At 51.2% G+C, this 17,382-nt stretch overlaps 1 protein-coding gene across 3 annotated transcripts; it reads left to right on the top strand.

The window, feature by feature from the left end:
• The first annotated feature begins 3,303 nt into the window (after positions 1-3,303).
• Washc1 (WASH complex subunit 1) lies at positions 3,304-17,050 on the top strand. Of its 3 annotated transcripts, none has more exons than XM_052750202.1 (11): positions 3,304-3,454; positions 10,521-10,674; positions 13,403-13,514; positions 13,641-13,787; positions 13,917-14,053; positions 14,275-14,407; positions 14,585-14,786; positions 14,874-15,050; positions 15,707-15,865; positions 16,442-16,510; positions 16,593-17,050. In XM_052750202.1, exons 2-11 carry the CDS (start codon positions 10,526-10,528, stop codon positions 16,730-16,732), a joined length of 1,425 nt encoding a protein of 474 aa, XP_052606162.1. In that variant the 5' UTR covers positions 3,304-3,454; positions 10,521-10,525; the 3' UTR covers positions 16,733-17,050. The 3 variants fall into 3 exon arrangements, with proteins under 3 accessions (XP_052606162.1, XP_052606161.1, XP_052606160.1); XM_052750201.1 differs by having other exon boundaries at positions 3,305-3,458; XM_052750200.1 differs by lacking the exon at positions 3,304-3,454 and adding an exon at positions 6,693-7,110.
• The last annotated feature ends 332 nt before the right edge of the window (positions 17,051-17,382 follow it).

The following is a 17,382-nucleotide window of genomic DNA, read 5'->3' as shown; positions in this document are numbered from 1 at the left end:
ATATTAGGACTCCCAGCCCAGAGGCCTCTGGATAGCTGGAGCAGACTCTGGCAGGCTGCAGCTTTGCTGGGCTGGCAGAGGAAAGCAAGCCACATCCTGAAGGCCCTGTGTCAGACAGGAAGTAGCAAAGGACACTCACATCCTCAACTTGGGACTTCTTCTCAGAGCTTTGCTTGGGGAACCTACGTCATTGGGACCAGGAAAGAAAAAGTTCTCAGCCTTATAGGACCCTAAGAGTTTGTTACCAGTCAGTGAAACCACAGTGTGGATGAGCACGTGAGTCAGGCTGAGGGAAAACTTAAAGGCCAATTGCTCCCCCCTCCCCAAGCAGGGCCTTGAAAACACCAAGTTGGGAAGGAGAGGGACTGGGATGTGAACACCTGTCACCCTCTTTTTCTTTTCTTTTTTTTTTTTTTTAATTCTTTGAGACAGGGTTTCTCTGTGTAGCCCTGGCTGTGGTGAAACTTGCTCTATAGACCAGGCTGACTCAAATTCAGAGGTTCGCCTGCCTCTGCCTCCTGAGTGCTGGGACCAAAGGTGTGTGCCACCACCATCTGGCATGTGTCACACTCTTAGCACACGTTTCATTTAATCCCCATTACAGCAATGTCAGATCGATCCAAGGACACGAGGAAAATGGCTCAGAAACATTAAGTAACTTAGCGAGGATCTCCCAGCTTAGTCACAAGTGAAGTGTGACGGATGCTAAGCTTATGCCCTTGCTCTTTCTGCCATTGCACATTTCTGGTGGAACAACCTTTTTGCCTCAACCTCCCCAGTGCTAGGATCACAAGGATTCACTGCCAGCCCAGACTGATGCTTCCCCTGGGCCATGGAAAACAGCTCTAACTACAGAAAACACACCCATGTAAATTTTGCTTCTTAACTACAGAGAGCACAACTGGTCAGCAGAGCTGGGATCCTCCTAAGGCCATGGTCATGTGGGCCTGGCACCTCCAGATATGTGCATCATGAGTGTAGGCATCTATACTGGCTATTATAGTTTTTTGAAAGGAAATGGCCCCCAAAGGAGTGGCCCCCAAGGTGTGGCCTTGTTGAAGGAAGTGTGTCACTGTGGAGGCTAGCTTTGAGGTCTCATATATGCTCAAGCCATGCTTAATGAGACAAACCACTTCCTGTTGCCTGTTCAAGATGTAGGACTCTCAGCTACCTCTCCAGCACCATGTCTGCTTGCATGCCACCATGTCCCGCCATGATGATAATAGACTGAACCTCTGAAACTGTAAACTAGCCCCATTAAATATTTTCCTTTACAAGAGTTGCCATGGTCATGGTGTCTCTTCACAGCAATAGAAACCCTAAGACAGCCAGTATGAGCTTCTGTGCTATTCGGCTAAAGAGAAGCCCTGGCATGCACAGTGGGCAAAGATTTCACAGCAGCCTGGAAAGTCTGGGAATTCGAGGCTTGTAAGAGGCTTGGTGGAGCAGGAACTCTCTGCCCAGGAGAAAGGAGTTAGCAGCCTGGCTGGGTCTGTCCTCTAGGAAAGCGAAAGCAACCAGTGCTCAGGAGATGCCCATAACAGTGGGAAGGCTGATGAGGGAACAGATGGGCTACCTGGAGGAACACTTGAGCTGGGTGACAAGACCCAGGAATGTAGCACTAGCCCTGCCACTCCTTTAAAGAACACATCCGAGCTGGGTGTGACTGTTGTATAAGCCCTGGTCCCTCTTACAGAGGCAGGCTAGAGTGAAAGGTTTGGCTCTAAAACTCTGGAGAACCCTAAGAACAGAAGTGCAGATCAGAATCTTCAAGGAACGCGAAAGGCAAGGCAGATAAAGAAACAGTTTCCAGAAGAGACAGCAGGGAAAAACAAAAAAGGAGGAGGCAGAGAAAGCAGTGGCCAGTGGCAGAGAGCATGTCCAGCCAAGCAGACAAGCCAAGGCTACGTAATATGATTGTTTCAAAAAGCAAAACACACCTTAAACCTTTTGAACATGGAGCCTGAGGAAAGCAATGAAGGATGTCACCACCAATAGAGACTTCAGCTTGTCAACTGTTGAGGTCCTCAACCAGCCCATCCATACTGTGGAATGAAGGTATACTGGTCACAGCAGTGGCATTGGCTCCTAATGAGGGCACTGAAGGCTGTACACCCATCCAGCTCTCATCCATCATTGTTTCTCTGGCCTCAGATGGTACAGAATGATGTTCTGAGAACTGCCCCAAGAGGATAGGACAACTTGGCATGACTGCTCTGGGCTATATCATCAACCCTGCTTGCAAGAGCTCTCTGCCTTCCAGAAGACTCCCCCGCCTCCCAGATTCCAAGGGGAAGCCCCCCTGCAAGTATATAGCTCATAATTTCCCTGCATCACATCACCTTCCACAACAGATAGCCACAACATCTAGCTGACGGTGGCTCAGCATAACTTAGTAATGTGTAGGGTTCTTGATGCGCCCACTGTGTCTTTGTGTGTGCATGTCCAAAGAAGGCCGAAGGGAGCAATGGGTCCCGCTAGAGCTGGAGTTACAGGTGACTGTGAGTAGACCAAAGTGGGTGCTGTGAACCTAACTTGTATCCTCTGTAAGAAGATTTAGCATTCATAACCTCTGAGCTATATCTCTCAAGGCACTCTACACATACATCTTTTAAAAGCATTTCTTGTGGCCGGGCGGTGGTGGTGCACGTCTTTAATCCCAGCACTCGGGAGGCAGAGCCAGGTGGATCTCTGTGAGTTCGAGGCCAGCCTGGTCTCCAAAGCGAGTACGCAAAGCTACACAGAGAAACCCTGTCTTGAAAAAACCAAAAAATAAAATAAAATAAAATAAAATAAAAAAGCATTTCTTTTCTTTTTTCTTTTGGGACAGGGTTTCTCTGTGTAGTTTTGGTGACTGTCCTGGAGCTCCCTCTGTAGCCCAGGCTGGCCTCGAACCCACAGAACTCTGCCTGGCTCTGCCTCCCGAGTGCTGGAATTAAAGGCATGTGCCACCACCACTGCCTGTCTCTATATTGAATTTTTAAAGAAAGTTGAGGCAGGAAAAGCAGGATCTTCTAAAAGATTTATTAAGCCAATTGAGTATGCACGGCTGGAGGAGAGGGGACGTTTGGGGGACTTCCACTTGATGTCCTGTGGTAGGGCACAGGCAGGGCGTGGGCTTCTCGGAGCTGGAAACAGAAGAGAGCTGAGGCTCACAGACCTGGGCCAACACAGGGAGTAGGACCGCTTCCCGGTCTGGGCCCTGCCAGCTGTCATTCCAGAGAGCCGGAAGTCCGAGAGCCGGAAGTCGGGGAGCCGACTGGCGGACACTAGGACCCGGGGGTGCGGGTCGAGCGGAAGGGGGCGCGGAAGCGGGCGGCGCGGGACTGCCGGGGCAGCGGGGCGGTGGCGAGCAGGTGACCGCCGCCGCCTTGGGTCGGGCGTGCGGGCCGGGCCGGTGCGGGCAGTGACAGCGAGGCCCGGAGCAGAGCGACCCTGCAGCGGATCGGAGGAGGCGGGTGAGGGCGCCGGGGGGCGGGCCCGGCCGTGCAGGGCTCGGGCTGCAGGGCAGAGACCCCCCCCTTGGCTGCCTGAAGTTTCCAGGGAGCAGGGGTGGGGGAGGAGGATGTGCTCCAGGGTGCCGGGCACTTCCGAAATGATGAATTGCATGGGAAGACACGCTCGTGGTGGGCGTTGGTGATTCTGGGTCAGTCCGGTGTTTATTTACCAGATGCCAAATGCCTGCCACAAGAAACATGTCATTCATGCTAGGGGGAAAAAAAAAAAAGAGTACGGTCTCTTGTCAATTTAATATAAAAAGAAATAATGATTAACATGGGTAGGTGCAAGAGAAACACTCTCATTCGGGATTGTTTATATGTTCATGGGACACATAAAAAGTCAAAATGATTAAGCAGGCATTTTTGGAGGCCTAGACCGAACTGCAACCACTTGCGGGGAGCGAGGAATTACTATGTCTCAGAACAAAACTCACGTATAGATGACTTCTGGCAAAGTGCTTTTATTTTTCAGCTACATCTCTGTCTTTTCAGCTGCTAGTTATTTTTCCCCATTAAGTAGGTGGCCTTCAATCCGTTTTAGATGGTGGCTTAGAAACTTCCCCTTGTGGGTGGGGATGCAAACAGACATCTATCCCCTCCTGACAGGGCCCCAGTGACAAACCAAAGTACAGTTCCATCAAAGCCATCTTTGGGTTTACCGCGTTTACTTACAGAACATGGGTGACCCCAGAGCAGCGGAATCACCAGAAAGTCACTCTGCGTGGATGATGAGCCCCGCTCAGTTAACTTTCCAGTGTGTACGCTAGGTGATGTGCAATTGGGACAGAATTTTACATACCGGGCCAGGAGAGGCAGGAGGGAAGGGCAGGACACCTCACCCCCACCCCCATGAGAGAATGGCACAAGTCCACAGGCCTGCCTTGAACTTCACGTTGGAAGTAGTAACCGTTACCCCAATGAAGATGGTGGCTGTCGGGCTTGGAGGGTAGCGTTCTGCACAAATGACACCCCAGACTTTTCCAGCGATGATAGCCGTCAGCCTCTTTGTCAAAGTAGATAGCAGTATTTAATTCCAGAGTTAACTGTGAAGATGGACAGCTACAACAACAATGCTGATTGACCAGGGGGGCTCAGAGCAGAGTCTCTTGTCTTCCCCCTAACATCAGGACCCACGAAGCGGGCATAGGGCAGGTTTTCAAGATAAGCTGTCTGACCATTGGGGCTGAAAAAAAAAAAAGTGAACTCTTGCATGGTTTTCATTTTTATATATAAAAACGACAGAACATACTGGTAGATAACAAGTTCTTGGATGAGATAATCGACTCATAGCTAGCATAAGCTAAGCATCTGATTGTTGAAGATGTCGTTGGGTCTGCCCAAGTTTCCTTAATTAAAATTGGGAGTACTAATAAGTTCCCGGACAGGAAGAGAGAGAGACGGCCATTGTGGAGATGAGGTGGACTGGCAGTAGTGGGTTTAAGGTATGTAGGTGTTAGCTGGTGATGAGGGTAGTTATAAATAGTAATTACCGTTCGTGGTGATATAGCATACTTTACTCCTGAGAGGAGCTGGGTAAACACAGTCAGGATCTACAAGATGGAATAATAAAACGACAATGCCATGATTAATTGTGATTCTTACCCCAAAGCCTGTTCTTGGATATGCCTTGCCTAAAAAGAGTAACAGAGACGCTTTATAAAAATTTCTAAAATTTTTTTGTGTGTTCAAATGTGATGTTGTGTGGGTACATGTGTGTCTTGCTGAGTATGTGAAGGTCAGAGGGTAACTTTTGGGAGTGGGTTTGTGGCGGCCCAGATTACTCAGTGTCAGAGAATCTGAGCTTGCTTTACCCAGCAGGGCTGCATAAAGGGATGATGGGACCGTGGGCATGGTTCCCCAAGTGTTTGGAAGGTCTGCACTTGGCTGTACAGTGTGCTTTGATGGCAAGGCGGAGGTCTTTTGCCCCGCCCCAGGCATTGTTATAAAAAGGCCTTTTGAGCCAGGCGGTGGTGGCGCACGCCTTTAATCCCAGCACTCGGGAGGCAGAGCCAGGCGGATCTCTGTGAGTTCGAGGCCAGCCTGGGCTACCAAGTGAGTTCCAGGAAAGGCGCAAAGCTACACAGAGAAACCCTGTCTCGAAAAACAAAAAAAAAAAAAAAAAAAAAAAAAGGCCTTTTGAAAAGACAAGAAGGGGCCAATGAATTTTGCTCCAGGTCCTCCCGAAGCTACCCTGTGTTTCTGTCTGTCTCCTCTCCACTATCTTTCCATCTCAAAGTTTCTTATTCCTCTCCCTTCCTCATAGGAACCCTTTAAAAGGTGGGAGGTGGCCTCGCACAGATGCTGCCCTGAACTTAGGTTCAGGGACCCCCACATGGGTTCTCTCCATCTACCATGTAGGTCCCAGGAACCTGACTCAGGTCAGCAGGTGGCAGCAGCTGCCCTTACCTGCCGAGTCATCTTGCCCGTCTGAGAATTAATTCTTTAGAAAATAGGACATGGGGAAGGATAAGGAAGGAAATTAGGTTCTGCCAGCTGCATATGTGATTTTGACTATGAAAATAATTGGGTGAAGTTAACAGTCTACTTTAATTGAACCCACTAGATCTCAAATGTGACAGTTGCAGCCTGTAACCAACAGGAATGAGATGTTGCAGCTGGAGGTCTTTGGTTGTGTATCGTTCTCCAGCTGCACGCTGTGTGTGTCACCTCACTGGACGACATGGGTCTCAGGGTTTCATACCCTTTTCCATCCACACTTGCTTCTATGTATCATTCTGTGTCTTGCTGCTCCTCCAAGGATTCTTACAGGGAAACCATGAGCTGTCATTTACCATTCTGCTCCAACTCCAGCTGTTCCTCATGCCTGATAGCCACAGGTAGCGCGGAGGGACTTTTCAGATGTCCCTAACCCATAGTGTTCCTCAGTAAAAACCGCATTCACAGCCCGGATTAGCCCTCTTGTGGGGACGTGACAGCCAGCCCTAACCCGATGGCACTGTGTTATTGCCTGCTCCATCCCAGTCAGTGACACTCACCCCAGAGTGCCCAGATCTGTGTAATAATTTACACATAGCTCCCCTGTGATGGCTAAAGAAACTTAATATGGTACCAGGCACCCCTTAAGGGGCCGTTGACCTTTGCCCTGGAATGCTTGTGAGATCCTGGTGGCCTGCAGGTGAGATAAGAATGTGGTGGTGGTGGTGGTGGTGGCGGTGGTGCACACCTTTAATCCCAGCACTCGGGAGGCAGAGCCAGGCGGATCTCTGTGAGTTCGAGGCCAGCCTGGTCTACAGAGCGAGATCCAGGACAGGCACCAAAACTACACAGGGAAACCCTGTCTGGAAAAACAATAAAGAACAGGCTAATGATGTTCCTGCTATGAGGTGTTTAACTGCTTGCTTTCTGCTCATGTAGACTTGGTATTTAACCCTTGCTTCTGCTCGTCACTGTGGGACTGGGGTGAAGTGGCGTTCTTGTTACTGTGCAGCAGGACAGAGGAACAACTGAGGGGGTTGGGCAGTTCTCTTCCTGCCAGCTGCGAAGTCTGGAGATAACTGTGATGTCCACCTCCCATGTCCAGCTTTGTGAGCCCTTCCTTCAGCCCCGCTCAGCATGGCATGCTGTGTGCCTCAAAGGCTGCCTTCCTTCGGTGAGAGTAAATTCATTCAATCTAAGTTTGAAGCAAGTCTTTGGTCTTTCCCAGTGGATTCCAACGCCACAGCATTCTCCACACAGGGGGGTTCGGTTGGTTTTGAGTCTGTCTGTCTGCCCGTCTGGTGGTGTATCTCACTCACCTCTGTTGTGATCGACACTTAGTAGCTGACTAGTCTTTACACACAAGATGAGAGTAAACGGCTGTGTTCACTGACCTAGTTCTCCAGTGGACCTGCTGCTTCCTTGTGTAGAGGATTTGTGTCTGTCCTACCCTCGGGGACATGTGCAGGGACACTCACTCATTCAGGTGCAGGAATTCAGCTTAAACTTTCTATTTTTTTTCCTCTTGATGTTAAAGATGGGAGCCCTCAGGCTTGAATTTAGGTCAGTGTGGCTAGCAAGCTTGCCTCAAGATCAGTGCAAGAGGTGAGGAGACATCTTTGAGAGATTCTGGACTCAGGGTTAGGTTCCTGGATGGTTGTGGAGCGGCTCTCTCCCTCTAAGTGACCTGATAAGTGCAGGGACAGAATGAGGAGCGACACTGGCTTGGATGGTTGCTCAAGGCGGGTTTCGATCTGGGAAGCTGAGTGTCCTGGTCACTGGAATAGGAAAGAGGTGCCCGTGCCAAGAAAACACTAAAGAGTGGAAGGATCAGATCTGGACGAATCTCGGCCCATGGAGGTAGAAGAGAGCCGGTAGCATAGAAGCAGGAGCCCAGGAAACCAGCAGGAGGAGCCAAGAATAGATATTAGCTTGGTGAAGGTCTTGTTAGGATACAGTCGGGGTCATACCTAGATTTTTATTACTGGAACTAACAACTGAGAGCAGGGTCAGTTCTCAGTCTAAAGAATGGAAGGGATCATAGTAAGAAAAGATAAACGTTTTATACACAGTCCCACAGCACTTTTAAAGCCTTCTGGTCCTTCCTGTCACACTTAACCCAAAGGCACTCACCTCCATTGTAATCGAGGGCTCCAGGGTGGTGCTTAAGAGGAAATCTGGGGTTTGGTGCCAGGCCTAATGAATGTCCTCCTCTCTGTCTTCTGGTGAGAGCCTGGGGTTGCCCCTAATTATAATGGCCTAGTGCCTCAGTATCAATTCTGTATGGTACATCTCTTGCCAATCATATCAGTGCAGTTATAGTGTGATTGCAGCTTTAGTGGCACTAGGGAGCAGCACTAATTAAACCCGTATATAATTATATATATAAATAGACCACTCTGGTCCTGTGGTTTAGAGATACTTTTTCCTGTCTTTGCACATTTTGGACCCCTTGGTCCAAATCTCTGGCCTGGGAGAGCAAAGCCTGGATGTCCCTCTTCCCAGAGGTGTGAGCCACTGCAACATCTGTCTCAGGGACAGCTTCTGAGTCCCTCAGACAGCCATGTGCGGGAGTCCAGCTCCAGCGGGGTTCAGGTCCCAAAGAGGAGGCGTGGAGTTGGCGAGGGAAAGAGACTGACACAATCAAGATGGCTGTCCATATTGAAAACAGGCTACACCTTTTACACTATAATTGCATTGTAGTTTAAACACAAGCAGTGTTGAAAGCATACTTAATGGTTCCAGGGTGAAAGCGGTCATCAGTGTCATTGCAGCATTTTTCTTGAAGCAGAAAACCGTAACTTTAGCCGGGCGGTGGTGGTACATGCCATTAATCCCAGCACTTGGGAGGCAGAGGCAGGCAGATCTTTGAGTTCTAGGGCAGCCTGGGCTACAGATTGAGTTCCAGGACAGCCAGAGCTGTTAGATAGAAAAAAGCCTGTCTCAAAAAACCAAAACCAAAAAACACAAAATAGTAAGTTTAGCAAGACTCTAAATGCCTATTGCCCTCTAAGGTTCAGTAACCCTGCCAGGTGCCCTCTTACACTTCCTCCTGCACGGTTCCAGACACTGATTTCTGAGAAACAAACCCATAAGAGCAGCTTTCATTCTTCAAGGGGCGTGAGGCAGCGTTTGTACCGCGTAGCACAACAAGCTTGCGCTGTTCCCTAATGGTATTCCTTTATGTATTGGTCATATAATATGGGCCTATTCCCCTCATCTGCTCCCCAAAGGGAAGGTCCTGACATCTTAATCTTTTTTCATTGTACCATACCATTCTGATTCCTTCAGTGTATGCTCCTGTGTATGGCAGAGGAGGAGCAAGCCAGTCTAACCTCCTAACAGAATCTGTTCCCCGTTGGACAGACCACATCTTGCCGTTCATCCCGTAAGCCACCAATCCTGGGCACTATTCTATCCTTACTAACTGAACTCTTGCCCTAAATGGCCTCAGGCTTTTGCTCTGGGCCCACTGTTTTTCTAGATGGTGTGTTTTTCATTCACGGGACCAGGTATGCCCAGGTAGTAAATCTTTAACTTCTCTATTCCTGGGTGTAATAGGGGAGGGGCACAGTGGGGAGTCCTGTGTGGGGCGGAAGCAGAGTTATCATGCTACATGGTTCCACGGTGGTGGGGATTATTCTTCCAAAGAATTATTTTGTCTAAAGAGACTGCCATTGAATATAGTCTCATCCTTTACCAAAGCTCCCACAAAACTCACAAAGGAAGAGGCGTAAGGAAGCTCCCATGACACGTAGTGAGAATCACTAACAGTGAAAGTAAGGGGCTGGAGAGATGGCTCAGGGCTTAAGAGCACTGGCTGCTCTTCCAGAGGTCCTGAGTTCAATTCCCAGCAACCACATGGTGGCTCACAGCCATCTAAAATAAAATCTGGCGCCCTTTTCTGGCCTGCTGGCATACATGCAGACAGAATACTGTATACATAATAAATTAAAAAAAAAAAAGTGAAAGTAAAAGTGGTGGAGAGTTGTGATCCACAGTGTCGGCATGCTGGATGCAGTCCACGCCACCCAAGGGTTATGTGTCTGTGTTTTTAGTCTGGAGACAACTGAGCAGTAGGTTTGGGTGACCCCATCCATCCTCTGCTTCCCGTCTGTCTCTTTTGTGCTCTGCAGCCGTGGTTGTGATGTTCTGAGCTTGGGAGGTGGAGGTGAACTGATGTGTTAAGTAGGGTGCTTAGCAGGGTACCCTGGGAGTAAGGTCTCAGTATGTCCCAGTTTTTCTCAACTCTAGTCTGCCAGTTACAAATTCCCGCCATTGCCCTTAATCTTCTTATCTAGGCCTCTGCAGAGTTCTTTTTCTGCCTCCCATGATACTCACACACAGTAAAGCTGTGTAGAAATCAGCTCCTTTGTATGATCAACCCCCCAGTAGTGTCTCATGTAGCCCAGGCTGGTCTTGAACTTTCTATGTATCAGAAGATGGCCTTGAACAGCAGCCCCTGCCTCTACCTCCCACGTGCTAGGGTTACAGGAGTGTGACATGACCACCTTGTCTTGTGGCTAGGAGGTAGACAGAGTGACTGTGGGACTCTGTTCTTGATGTGTTCGTTCCTACCCACAGACATCATGACACCCGTGAAGACCCAGCACTCCTTGGCAGGTCAGCCTTACGCAGTGCCCCTCATCCAGCCAGACCTGCGACGTGAGGAGGCCATCCAGCAAGTGGCAGACGCCCTGCAGCACCTACAGAACATCTCTGGAGACATCTTCAGCAGGTGGGGCCTGCTACCCGGCTGACCTGATAAGAGGGCCACCCCTTTCCTAAGCAGCATTCTCTGCAGCCCTAGGAATGTACCTTCTGCAGACACCCTCCTTAACGATCCAACTAATCCCCAGTGTGGAAAGGGTGTGAGGGGAAAAAGTCCAGTTTGGAAACCTTGTGAGTTCCTGAGGGCTCACCACTACTTACTATCTAATGCAGCCCCTTAGTTTTTCTGTGGTCCCACGGGCTGCTGCTATGGGGCCACTATGTCCTTCCTGCCAGACCACGTCCTGCCCTGACTCCTGCAGTCAGCCTGCACTGACTCAGTGTTCGGTGCACAGAGTCCTGTGCACTGAGTATGTCATGTCCCCTTTCAACTAGAGCATAAACTCTGGCCGGGATGACAGACCTGAGTGCTGTAATGCCTTCCTTAACTCCAACCATGACCTGAGGAGTGGGTCACTAGATGGTTTTGCCCTTGTCTGGACAAGAGAGTTGGCTACACAGATGCAGGTGGCTTGGCCATCCACTGTAGGTGGTCTCTTGATGTTATCAGTTAACACAGTAAAATTGAGACGATGGACCTGCTGCTGGCATGACAATAACAGCAGACCTCTCTAAGTAGATAGAATACACTCTAAAGTAACAGTAGCAATTATACTACAGTGAAGACAGAAGCCAGCACATCTCATTTATTATATTGTGCGTAATTGTACGTGCTGTGCTTTATGCTACTGGGCAAGCAAGAGGTTTGTTTTCACCGGCATATCCTCAAACCCAGGATTAATGTGCTGCATTATGGCAACATTACCTTCAGTAAGTTAGGAGAGGAGAGGTTTTCTGCTCTGTTGTGATGTGATGGGCATACCTTCATGTCTGTGGTCCTTCATTGGCTGAAACATCATGGTGTGCCGCATGAAAGTAATTATGTGAGTAGTTAACTACAGTTGTACTAAACATCTTTATTTAGCATTAGCCGTCATTGATCTAGCTGCATTAATTCTTTTAACCCTGGGGATAGTCTATGAGGAGGTCATGTTATCCTTCCTCCTTTTTTGGGGGAGGATGGGGGCAGGGATAGAGTGTCATTGACCCAGTCAGACCCTGAACTTGGCTGTGTCCTGGAGGATGACCTTAAGCTTCTGATCCTCCAGTGGGGGGGGGGGGGGGACTGTGGGGGGGAGTGAGCAGGATACTAAGTGGGTTAAGGCACTTGCTGCCAAGCCTGATGATCAGAGTTTCATCCTTGGGACCCACATGGTAGAAGGAGAGAAGTGGTTCCCAAAGGGTGAAAGGGTGTCATCTGACTGCTGCACACACCCCACGGAACATGCTACTCCATCTCCCGTGCGTGCACGCTCGTGCGCATGCATGCTCATACACACACAGAATAAATTTTTTTTTTTTTTTTTTTTTTTTTGGTTTTTCGAGACAGGGTTTCTCTGTGTAGCTTTGCGCCTTTTCCTGGAACTCACTTGGTAGTCCAGGCTGGCCTCGAACTCACAGAGATCCGCCTGGCTCTGCCTCCCGAGTGCTGGGATTAAAGGCGTGCGCCACCACCGCCCGGCCAATTTTTTTTTTTTTTTTTATATTTGTTTGTTATTTAAGCAAAGAGACTCTATCAGGTGACAAAGGCAGAGTTAAGCCCAGGAAGGGTGGCTGCAGATGGTGGGAGGGATTCTGTCTCTGGGAGTGGAATGGGGGTCTATTGGTTAAAATATTAAGGCCACTCCATGTAGTTAAAAGGGAGGTTTATTTTGTGGGGTAACTTACAAGTGAAGGGATAGGTTACAGGGTCTGGGAAAGGTGTAGCGCAGTCCGGCGGTGTTCTCTGGAGAACTCTGCTCGGTCTAGCTCCAGCATGTAAGACTAAAGTATGGTAGGCAATAAAGAAGGCCTGGCCTTTAATGTGCACAAGATACACCAGGGCTTGTGGGGAAGAGCAAGCAGGCTAGGCCTGGGAAGTGCCTGGGACAGGTGTTCAGTCTGGTCAGGGAAGCTGCAGTGAGGAAAGGCTTTAATGAACGGAAGGGCCTGGTCCTGTGAGTCTCACTCCATATTCCATTTGGTTTGGAGACCCAAGGCAACGCTGGGTTTGGCATGTCAGGGCACATCAGGATATTTGGCACTATTGTGCCCACCCCTCACTCTGGAGAGCATGGGACAGGCTGGGGTGGGGCTGTGCAAGCCAACACTGGGACTTCGTATGTATTCTGTGAGCCACCCGCAGTGTGTAGGGCAGTTCCTCATCTGCTGGAGGTAAATTTAGGAGAAGCCATTGGCCTGGTTGTACTTGATTTCTTCTCTGCAGAGACCAGAAGTCTGTCAACCATGTGACCACCAAGGGTAAGTGTGGGTGCAGACATTGTCAGCTGTTAGTTGCTAGTACCTGTGCGTAGTGGCTGCTGTCACAACTGTCTTCTTGCCCCGAGGTTTATAAACTCCTGGGTCCACGAGCCGTATGTTTCAGATGGCATACGTGGGCACCAAGCTAGAGCCACAGTGGCTGTCCTTCTCTGTCTAGAGCTCATGGCAAAGAGTTCCTAGACCCCTTGGGCTGAATAATCGGGGCAGACAGAGGTCGGCCAGCCATTGTCTTTAAGACCAGTCCAATAGGCAGGTTGTAGTGTGTTGCGCACTTAAGCCCAGGACTTGGCACGGCGCAGGTCTGCGGTTGGCACAGGTGCACAGAGACTACAGAGCTTGAAGTAGCCCCCATCTCTACACTTTTTCTTTGGTAGGATCTCCCAGCGAGTAGAGCTGAGTCGGCGCCAGCTGCAGACCATTAGGGAGAGGGTCTCCTTGGCCCAGGCTAAGATAGAGAAGATCAAGGGCAGCAAGAAGGCCATCAAGGTAGGCCATGACGTCTGTGTTCTGTGGCTGGGGCCCTGATCTTTCTGTACCCCTGCTGATAAGCTGCACCTCGCCCTCCTCCTGTCCATGGTCACCCCATTCTTAGTGCCGACTCTGAATCTGCAGGTCTTCTCTAGTGCCAAGTACCCAGCACCAGAGCGCCTGCAGGAATATGACTCCATCTTTACCGGTGCCCTCGACCCTGGTCTGCAGAGAAGACCCCGTTACAGGATCCAGAGCAAGCACCGCCCACTGGATGAGCGGGCCCTGCAGGTCTGAATGCCACCTGCATGTCACCCATGGCTGCTGGGAAGCAGGGACTGAAGGTTGACCACAGACTGGGATGGTGCTGAATCCATAAGCTTGGTACTAAAAACTCCATCCACTCTGATCCTGTCCCAGGAGAAACTGAAATACTTTCCTGTGTGTGTGAACACCAAGTCGGAGCCTGAGGATGAAGCAGAGGAGGGACTTGGGGGTCTTCCCAGCAACATCAGCTCCATCAGCTCCCTGCTGCTCTTCAACACCACAGAAAATCTGTATGGCTAAGAGAGAGCCAACGGGAAGAGGGGAGGGAGGGAGGGAGGCCCTGCTTAGGTAGCTTCAGGGGCCTGAGCCTGGTACAGTTCTCAGGACTGACAAGTTTGATTTGGCTTCTAAGACCTGGGTATCCAAAGGACAAATGCAGTGGGAAGGGGGGGTCAGGAGCCTGCCTGGTGCCGGGACAGGTGATGGCCTCCTGACCCAGCCCGCTCCACAGGTACAAGAAGTATGTTTTCCTGGACCCTCTGGCTGGCGCAGTAACAAAAACCCACACGATGCTGGGCACAGAAGAGGAGAAGTTGTTTGACGCCCCTCTGTCTATCAGCAAGAGAGAGCAGCTGGAGCAGCAGGTGAGGTGGAGTGCTTGGACAGACGAGCCCTGCCAGGGTGCTGTTCCAGGGAGGGCTCCATTAAGCCTCTGCCTACCCGGCTGTGCGGGTCCACGTGTGCTGCCTGCCCTGTGGTTACAGTGTGGGGCCTGTGCCCTGGCAGGGCTGTCACACTTCCTGTACCGCCTGACCCTGCAGGCTCCAGAAAACTACTTCTATGTGCCAGACCTGGGTCAAGTTCCTGAGATCGATGTGCCGTCCTACCTCCCTGACCTGCCTGGCATCGCAGATGACCTCATGTACAGTGCGGACCTGGGCCCTGGTATCGCCCCCTCTGCTCCCGGTGCCATCCCAGAACTGCCCACCTTCCACACAGAGGTAGCTGAACCTTTCCAGCCAGGTGAGTTAGGCCCCAGGATGGACCGGAGCCAGAGAGCCCTTGCTGCCTCCTTCCCCCACTCCTCACATGTTCCCACTTTCCTTACAGAGCTAGAGGATGGAGTGCTGCTGGCAGCGCCCCCGCCCCCGCCACCTCCCCCGCCACCTCCCCCAGCTCCCACGGTGGTGGTCAGTACCCCCCAACCACCAATGTTCCCTGAAGTGGCGGCTGCACCCGGCCAGGCTGCCAGGGAAGAAGACACGAGCAGCAGCGTGGCCCACTCAGGTAGGGGCAGTGCAGATGGGGTTCACGTGGTCGGCCCTCATTAATAGGACCCCCAGCTTTCTCACGTTGGATCCCCGAAGACTTCTCTGTAGGTCGTTTGTTCCCAGGTCCGGGATCTGCAGAATTCTCATTGTGGATACCTACCTCGTCTTATAGGGTTGATGGAGGGTTTCTGTGCTATGCAGAGTTGTGGGATTCTGAGTTTACAGGGCAGAGGAAGCCTGGGGATGGTGTTGTGCCCTGTTTCTAGTTAAGCCGGTGGGAAAGGGTCTGTCAGCAAACTTGAAACTTCCAGATTTCAGTTTTCCATTGTATCTCTCAGCCTATCTGCAGCCACTTTGAGGGGTGGAAAATCCTTTGTTGGCTCATGGTGCTCCGCACATCCGACTCACAGGGTCCGTCACTGCAGAGTGTCATTGAAATAGGGGGTGGAGAGGGAGGAGAGATGCCTAGACACGAGGCCCCTCAGCTCATTGTCTGCAGAAATCCAAGACCATCCTGCATAGTCCTAGAAGCCACAGTTCCATAGCTGGGCTTCCCTGTGGATGACAGGCCCCTCCGTTTGCCAGGATCCTGAAGTCACCTCCAGCCTCAGGCTGGGCAGCTTTCCTCATCTTGCAGTGTTGAGCAATCCTTTACCCTTCTTCTCCTTACAGCCTCTGTCCAAGGAGCTCCTAAGGAGGTGGTTGACCCCTCCAGTGGCCGGGCCACTCTGCTTGAGTCCATCCGCCAAGCTGGGGGCATTGGCAAGGCCAAGCTGCGTAGTGTGAAGGAGCGCAAGCTGGAGAAGAAGAAACAGAAGGAACAGGAGCAAGGTGAGGGCGCCAAGGGTCTGCTGCAGCAGCCAGGCTCCCGGTCAACCCACAGGAAGTCCCTTGTGGCTACCCTGATAGGTACCCTTTGTCCCTCTGGCCTGGGCTATGGGTTCCCTGGGAGAAGCTTTCCCGTCTTGAGCTCTCCCAGCTGAAACCATGAGGAAGTAGAACCTTTGACAAGCATTGTCCCAGGGAACCTGACGTCCTCAGAGATGAGACGGAGGACTGATGCTTATCTATCCTGAGGATAAGGCTTTATGTCTGCCAAGAGTCCTTGCTCATGGCATCCTAGTTAATCTGTGTGTAAAGTGTCAGAAGCGCTGGGTTTGCATCACGGATCTTCTGGCCTGCTTTGTGACCGTCTATCAATATAGCCTGGCCTCTTTGAGCCTCTGTGCCTATCCATACAGGGGTACCGAGAACTGAAACATGAAGGCAGGACTGGGCCATGGGCATGCCATGGCAAGAGAGCGGGTGTGGGAGTGCTGCAGGGGGCAGGTGGTCCCAGTGTGCGACTGTCCTTGATAATACCGTGCTTGGTCTCTTCTTCCCTCACCCTTTGCTCCCCCACCGCAGTGAGAGCCACCAGCCAAGGCGGGGACTTGATGTCAGATCTCTTTAACAAGCTGGTCATGAGGCGCAAAGGTAGGCATCTTGTGCATCTCTATCTTCAGGGGCTGGTGAAGTGGGCCCCCCCTGTCCCTCTCTCATCGCCTCTCCCTCCCAGGTATTTCTGGAAAAGGACCCGGCACTGGAACCAGCGAGGGGCCCGGTGGAGCCTTCAGCCGAATGTCAGACTCCATCCCCCCTCTGCCGCCCCCGCAGCAGCCCGCGGGAGACGAGGACGAGGATGACTGGGAGTCCTAAGAGTGCTTTCAGCCTTCTCCCACAGTCAGCAGGACCGGCTGGGAGGGCCTCCTTGGCCAGCTGGGGCCTTTCAGGTCCTGTTGCCCAAGGAGGTCCAGGGGGTTTTGTGCCAGGCCTGTACCCAGTTTCTCTTCATGGAGTGAGGGCTGTGTGAGCCGTCTGCTGCTCCCCTGCTTCATGTGACTGCTTTGCTCGATCCTCACCTGAGGAGTACCACAGCGACAGGGTGGAATGAAGAAAGTCACTGTAGACCTGAACCCAAGCCAACAGTGCCCTTCCAATAAACGAAGGGTAGCCATGCCGGCTGCCGACAGCTTCTTGGAGTGTGAACTCTCCTTCTCGAATGTTCTCAGGCACGGTGCGGGAAGTCTGGGGGACTGGGCTCTTTCTCCGGGATCAAGGCAAATGGAGATGAGGGCAGCTATTTGTGTGTGTGTGTGTGTATGGGGGGGGGGGTATTTTTCCACTGGAAAAAATGTCTTGGTGTTTGCTGAAGGGGCTGAGGAGAATTTAGAGGCAAGCCAGGGAGTCCCGTGAAGGACAGAACACATGAGGGACAGGGATGTAGTTAGGAACTGAAACTGGCTTGAGGTCCCTGTGGATACAAGAGCCCTGAAGATGTCGATTCCTGTGGTCGAGATGAGAGGATC

Source organism: Peromyscus californicus, unplaced genomic scaffold (genome assembly GCF_007827085.1).
Source record: "Peromyscus californicus insignis strain IS unplaced genomic scaffold, ASM782708v3 Scaffold_21__1_contigs__length_65335640, whole genome shotgun sequence".
Lineage (NCBI taxonomy): Eukaryota > Metazoa > Chordata > Mammalia > Rodentia > Cricetidae > Peromyscus > Peromyscus californicus.
The sequence above is the reverse complement of the archived record's forward strand: the minus strand, read 5'-3'. Positions and strand labels throughout refer to the sequence as shown.

What these genes read in the sequence shown, in the direction of transcription:
- Washc1 (XM_052750200.1), top strand. Translation starts at nt 7,074, where the DNA reads ATGGCATGCTGTGTGCCTCAAAGGCTGCCTTCCTTCG. An exon ending in GCAGCAAGAAGGCCATCAAG is followed by an intron (nt 13,515 to 13,640) that starts GTAGGCCATGAC and finishes CTGAATCTGCAG; the next exon opens with GTCTTCTCTAGTGCCAAGTA. An exon ending in GAGAGCAGCTGGAGCAGCAG is followed by an intron (nt 14,408 to 14,584) that starts GTGAGGTGGAGT and finishes CTGACCCTGCAG; the next exon opens with GCTCCAGAAAACTACTTCTA.